Consider the following 7048-nt stretch of genomic DNA (forward strand, 5'->3'; position numbering starts at 1 on the left):
TTTCCTTTTATTTTTTCCACTTTTTTTACCTTTAAATTATTATTTTTTTCCTTTTTTTGTTTTGCACTTTTTGCACTTTTTTCAACTTTGTTTTCTAACCTTCGTCTTTGTTTTCTAACCTTCGTCTTTGTTTTGTTTTCTAACCTTCGTCTTTGTTTCTAACCTTCGTCTTTCATGTTGTTTACGTTCTGAACGGGAAGCCATTCAGGAATGACTCCAGCTGTTAACAATCAAGAATGATCCCGGACGACATGATGTTGGGGTTCTCCTCCTGGTGGTGGGGGGGTCACGGTCCCCATGGTGCCAACAACGTCTCCTCCCGGTGGTGGGGGGGGTCATTGGGTGGGGGTTGTCGCGTTGGGTCGTCGTCGTCATCGGTGCTCCAGCCCAGCTGGGACTACCTCCGTCTGAACCACCAGGAGGCGCTGAGGAGCCCGCTGTTTCCCGTAGCTCTGTCCGTCTCCACCTACATTATCCTGGTGTCTGTCTACACCACCCTGGACCTCCTGGCTCCATCCTGGCCCCTCGTACGGAGATACAAGCTACACCCTCACAGGTAATTAACACCCTGAGTTCCCCGCCCTATCAATCGCTAAAAGTGCTCCGCTGCTATAAATTGATGGACGCTCCGATTGAATGGATTAAATAACCTCTGATTGAATGGATTAAATATCCTCTGATTGAATGGATTAAATAACCTCTGATTTAATGGATTAGATAACCTCTGATTGAATGGATTAAATAACCTCTGATTTAATGGATTAAATAACCTCTGATTTAATGGATTAGATAACCTCTGATTGAATGGATTAAATAACCTCTGATTGAATGGATTAAATAACCTCTGATTGAATGGATTAAATAACCTCTGATTTAATGGATTAGATAACCTCTGATTGAATGGATTAAATAACCTCTGATTGAATGGATTAAATAACCTCTGATTTAATGGATTAAATAACCTCTGATTTAATGGATTAAATAACCCCGGGCGTTCGGGGTAATCTGGCCCCGCATCAGGAGATACAAAGTAAATCCTGACAGTTTTCTTGAAAAACCTCATGTTTCTATATCAGTGGTTCTCAAACATTTTCATGTCAAGGAACCCCAAAAATATGTATGTATTACATATTTTGACCACCCACCTCTGGAAATATGTTGTACGTTCGCTCTGAAAGAATATATATTCAATGATTTGCGCCACATTTTCCACGATTTTTCAAAAATAGCAGATCTACAAGCTCGTAGCGCGGCCCTTGGTGAAAAGAAATAGCAGACAGAGACGTGCTGTAAGCTTGTAGATCGGCTCTTTCAGTTGTTTTAAACTGTTTGCTTTAAGCCACCTCTTAAGGTTAAATTTGAAGGTCAGATAGTTGGAAGTCTCTTTTACTTCTGTGGAGACTCTTCCAGGGATGGGAGGCTCTAACAGAGACTGTTCCAGGGATGGGAGGCTCTAACAGAGAAGACTGTTTTACCAAACACACTACATCTGTTGATGCCGTACACGGTCAACACTGACACCGTATACAGGCCCATCCCACTGATTGGTTAATTGAACCCCCGTCCGTGTTACAGGCCAACCCCGCTGATTGGTTAATTGAACCCCCGTCCGTGTTACAGGCCAACCCCACTGATTGGTTAATTGATCCCCCGTCCGTGTTACAGGCCAATCCCGCGGGACGAGCTGTGGACCACGCTGCGCCTGACGCTCTACCACCACCTGATCTACATCTTCCCCACGGCCGTGGCCCAGTGGGCGTGGCGGCCCGCGGCCCCCCTGCCCCCCGCGGCCCCCACCCTGGGGGCTCTGCTGGCGGGGATCCTGGGCTGCCTGCTGCTGTTCGATTTCCAGTACTACCTCTGGCACCTCCTGCACCACCGTGTAGGGTGGCTGTACCGGACCTTCCACTCAGGTACGACTCACCTCACCCCACCGCGTAGGGTGGTGCCATTTGCAAATAAAGTCTATTCTATTCTATTCTAATACTAAAGGTCATTACAATGAATGAACAGCGAATTAGCGACGCGATGCGAATAAGCGATCCGAAAAATTCGAAATATTTGCCCGGCGAATTTAGTCGCGTCTGTACACATATAAATGCGACGCGTATTGTGCGATTATATTCGCCACCCCTCCACTCCATGTCCTCTCCTCTCCTCTCCTCTCCTCCTCCACTCCTCTTCTCCTGCGTTATGTCAGAATTGGTATGCTTTCTTTCATACCCTGAAGAGAAGGCACTAAGGTGCCGAAACGTTGGTCTATAATAGAAGTTTTTTGTATCGTGATTCCTGTGCAACCTCTCCTTCCTACATACCGACCAAAGTTTGGCGGAGCCCGTTGCTCGCTGCTGTTAGCACACCCATGTGCCATGTCCACACACGCACGCACGCACGCACGCACACACACACACACACACACACACACACACACACAATTCGCCAGTGTGTAATGACCTAATACTAATCCCATTGTTTCAGTGCACCACCAGTTCTCCAGGCCCTTCTCTCTGGTCACCCAGTACGTCTCAGGGTGGGAACTGGTCAGCTCTGGTTTCTGGGCCACGGCCGACCCCATCTTGCTGCAGTGCCACTGTCTGACCACATGGGGCTTCATGGTCTTCAACGTCTACGTGTCCACAGGTAAAAACTAAAAAACTAAAGGAAAATCTGACCCGTCTGGAGTGAGTAGTACTGCACTGCACTGCACTGCATTGTACTGTACAAGCTCTCCTTGTATGGTGGTTTGTAGCTCAATTGCCCAATAAATAAATAATGGGCCTTGACAGGCAAATGGTTGAAAACCACTTCCATGTGACAGAATGAAAGCAATAAATCAATGTCTCTTATCTCTTGTTCAGAGAACCACTGATCAATAAATCAATGTATTCTCTGGTTTCCTGGACAAAGGACCACTAATCAATACATCAATAAACATCTTCTCTTATGTCCTGTCCAGAGGACCACTAATCAATACATCAATAAACATCTTCTCTGATCTCCTGTCCAGAGGACCACTAATCAATACATCAATAAACATCTTCTCTTATGTCCTGTCCAGAGGACCACTAATCAATACATCAATAAACATCTTCTCTGATCTCCTGTCCAGAGGACCACTAATCAATACATCAATAAACATCTTCTCTTATATCCTGTCCAGAGGACCACTAATCAATACATCAATAAACATCTTCTCTGATCTCCTGTCCAGAGGACCACTAATCAATACATCAATAAACATCTTCTCTCATCTCCTGTCCAGAGGACCACTGCGGCTACGACTTCCCGTGGTCGATGCACCGGTTGGTCCCGCTGGGCCTGTGGGCGGGAGTGCCCAAGCATGACGCCCACCACCAGAGCCCCGCCTCCAACTACGCCCCCTTCTTCTGCCACTGGGATTGGCTGGCGGGCACCGACGGCCCGCCCCTCACCGTCAACGGCCCACCCATCGACACCGGCACCCCGCCGGCCCCACCCGCTCGCGACCAAAGTGCACGTGGAAAGGCTGACCACATCAGAGGAGAAAGAGGACACAGTGAAATAGTTCAGCTGAAGCTCTCTTAGAACCAGAATATCGAAATGACTCTGACCTCTTTTCCACCGGCTGGCAACCAACTGTGAAGACGACAACACATTCTGAACAGAACCAGTATCTTTTACTAGGGCCTTCAAATGCAGAACGTTTACATTTTGGAAACTAATATTGAAGAAACTGGTTAATGTGTCTACCATCACTTACTAAAAGCATATTTTTGTTTATCTGGACAGCGCTGGTTAGCAGGTATCAATACACTTTTAGACTGACATGTTTGTGCCAGCGTGGATAATTAGATTTATTTCTTGATCGCCTCTTGTCTTGATTGTGCAAACATGACGCCATGGACCGCTATGCTCCATAACAGGCTTGATAATCCCAAAGCTTATTGATACCGGGTACTCGATTAGCCCAAAGCTTATTGATACCGGGTACTCGATAAGCTTATTGATACCGGGTACTCGATAAGCCCAAAGCTTATCGATACCGAGTACTCGATTAGCCCAAAGCTTATCGATACCGGGTACTCGATAAGCTTATTGATACCGGGTACTCGATAAGGCCAAAGCTTATTGATACCGGGTACTCGATAAGCCCAAACCTTATTGATACCGGGTACTCGATAAGGCCAAAGCTTATTGATACCGGGTACTCGGTAAGCTTGTTATCGGGTTGTTCACGTTTCGAGCTCCATCGCTAGACATAAGGTGTGACAAAGTGTCATTGTATTGTAGATGAGATCAAGTGCAAACAGAGAGACACGGTACGGTATGTACCCCTATTGGGTAGGTACCCCTATTGGACAAAGCCAACTGGAGTTGTGACAAATCATGACAATAACCAAACAAATAATTACAAAGAAGAAAAATAACAAAAAAAGTGTTGTAACCTGCCGTTTGTTGTTTGTTATCATGATTTGTCACAACTCCAGTTGGCTTTGTACGAGGCTTAAAAGGTCTTTAAATTAATACTTTTTGAAAAGTCTATGAGGAAAATGAACGGGAATCATTTCCTGGGCCCTGGTAGGGGGCGGGACTGTGACACTCTATTGACCATATGCACACCGCGGCCATCTTTCCATTCAGTTAATGGCCGGGTGGTAACTATAGGTGCAATTTCCCATTGGCAGCCCGTACATCCAAACAGAAAAGTCCTATCTGATTGTATAAACAACATCAAACTCACCAACATTGCAGCTGTACGAAAAAGCCTGAATTATCCTCTTTCTATCTGCAATGTGTTTGTTTAATACACTGTTGACATGTTATGAGCTACTTTCTTTCCTTGCAGGTGATCATTTTTCTAAGTGTTGCAGTTTGGAAGCACTTGTTGAATTTCACTCAACGGCCCATGCATACCACCTGTTTTGAATTTGCCACATAAGGCAGGAGGCAGCGGGACGTTTTGATGGCGAGATGGCCGCGGTCTGCAAAAGATGGTCCGCAGGAAAAGTAGTCCACCTATTCAGCACAGGAACACGCCTGGTGTTTTAAGCACTATGTTATACTTTAGGTATTGAAACGGGCCGCGCTACAAGCTTGTAGATCTGCTATTTTTGAAAAATAGTGAAAATGTGGACCAAACCCACTGAGCAATTGTCGGCTTTCAGACGTCTAAATGACCGTCAAAAAAATGGGGTAAACATAGTTTTTTAGCAGTCTAGGCTTAGATTAGACATTGAAAGAACGTAATTTCAAAAGACATTTTGTCAAGGTATAAATGTAGACATTTTTAGACTATTTTTACCCCAGTTTTTAGACCTTTTTTGCCATTTGGACACTCTATTAGACTACAAGAATGCTCAGTGGAAATCTTTGAATATATATTATTTCAGAGCGAATGTTTTTAACTCAAATCTTTGAATATATATTATTTCAGAGCGAACGTTTTTAACTCAAATCTTTGAATATTATTTCAGAGAGAACGTTTTTAACTCAAATCTTTACTTCTGGAAGCTCCCTGCATGAAACTATACATATTCAGATGGTGGTCGGCGGCCAAATACATATAAGGGGCTCCTTGAAATGAAATAGTTTGAGAACCACTGATATAGAAACATGAGGTTTTTCAGAAAAACGTCATGTTACAAAAGACATTTTGTCAAGGTATAAATGTAGACATTTTTAGACTATTTTTACCCCAGTTTTTAGACCTTTTTTTGCCATTTGGACACTCTATTAGACTACAAGAATGCTCAGTGGAAATCTTTGAATATATATTATTTCAGAGCGAATGTTTTTAACTAAAATCTTTGAATATATATTATTTCAGAGCGAACGTTTTTAACTCAAATCTTTGAATATTATTTCAGAGAGAACGTTTTTAACTCAAATCTTTACTTCTGGAAGCTCCCTGCATGAAACTATACATATTCAGATGGTGGTCGGCGGCCAAATACATATAAGGGGCTCCTTGAAATGAAATAGTTTGAGAACCACTGATATAGAAACATGAGGTTTTTCAGAAAAACGTCATGTTACAAAAGACATTTTGTCAAGGTATAAATGTAGACATTTTTAGACTATTTTTACCCCAGTTTTTAGACCTTTTTTTTGCCATTTGGACACTCTATTAGACTACAAGAATGCTCAGTGGAAATCTTTGAATATATATTATTTCAGAGCGAATGTTTTTAACTAAAATCTTTGAATATATATTATTTCAGAGCGAACGTTTTTAACTCAAATCTTTGAATATTATTTCAGAGAGAACGTTTTTAACTCAAATCTTTACTTCTGGAAGCTCCCTGCATGAAACTATACATATTCAGATGGTGGTCGGCGGCCAAATACATATAAGGGGCTCCTTGAAATGAAATAGTTTGAGAACCACTGATATAGAAACATGAGGTTTTTCAGAAAAACGTCATGTTACAAAAGACATTTTGTCAAGGTATAAATGTAGAAATTTTTAGACTATTTTTACCCCAGTTTTTAGACCTTTTTTTGCCATTTGGACACTCTATTAGACTACAAGAATGCTCAGTGGAAATCTTTGAATATATATTATTTCAGAGCGAATGTTTTTAACTCAAATCTTTGAATATATATTATTTCAGAGCGAACGTTTTTAACTCAAATCTTTAAATGAGAGAACGTTTTTAACTCAAATCTTTACTTCTGGAAGCTCCCTGCATGAAACTATACATATTCAGATGGTGGTCGGCGGCCAAATACATATAAGGGGCTCCTTGAAATGAAATAGTTTGAGAACCACTGATATAGAAACATGAGGTTTTTCAGAAAAACGTCATGTTACAAAAGACATTTTGTCAAGGTATAAATGTAGACATTTTTAGACTATTTTTACCCCAGTTTTTAGACCTTTTTTTGCCATTTGGACACTCTATTAGGGCGCTTTCACACCGGACATTAGGGTGCATAAAAAAATGCAATTTTAACCTCCTGATCTGTTCTTTTGCAAAAAGATGCCACTTCATGTTGTAAGAACATATGCAAAATATTTTTTCAATATATGGTGATTTACAGGTCCAACGCAGCATGTCAAATTTGG

The 7048-nt window shown here is 42.2% G+C and overlaps 1 protein-coding gene across 1 annotated transcript; it reads left to right on the forward strand.

Annotated features, from left to right (window-relative positions):
• Positions 1 to 236: 236 nt before the first annotated feature.
• On the forward strand, positions 237 to 3564 carry LOC308330995 (cholesterol 25-hydroxylase-like protein 2; the record flags this gene model as incomplete). Its single annotated transcript, XM_080786064.1, has 4 exons — positions 237 to 556; positions 1666 to 1913; positions 2479 to 2640; positions 3263 to 3564. 4 exons carry the CDS (start codon positions 237 to 239, stop codon positions 3562 to 3564), a joined length of 1032 nt encoding a protein of 343 aa, XP_080642190.1.
• Between the last annotated feature and the right edge of the window lie 3484 nt (positions 3565 to 7048).

This window comes from Protomyctophum bolini (genome assembly GCF_963924005.1).
Source record: "Protomyctophum bolini genome assembly, chromosome: 16".
NCBI classification, from domain to species: domain Eukaryota; kingdom Metazoa; phylum Chordata; class Actinopteri; order Myctophiformes; family Myctophidae; genus Protomyctophum; species Protomyctophum bolini.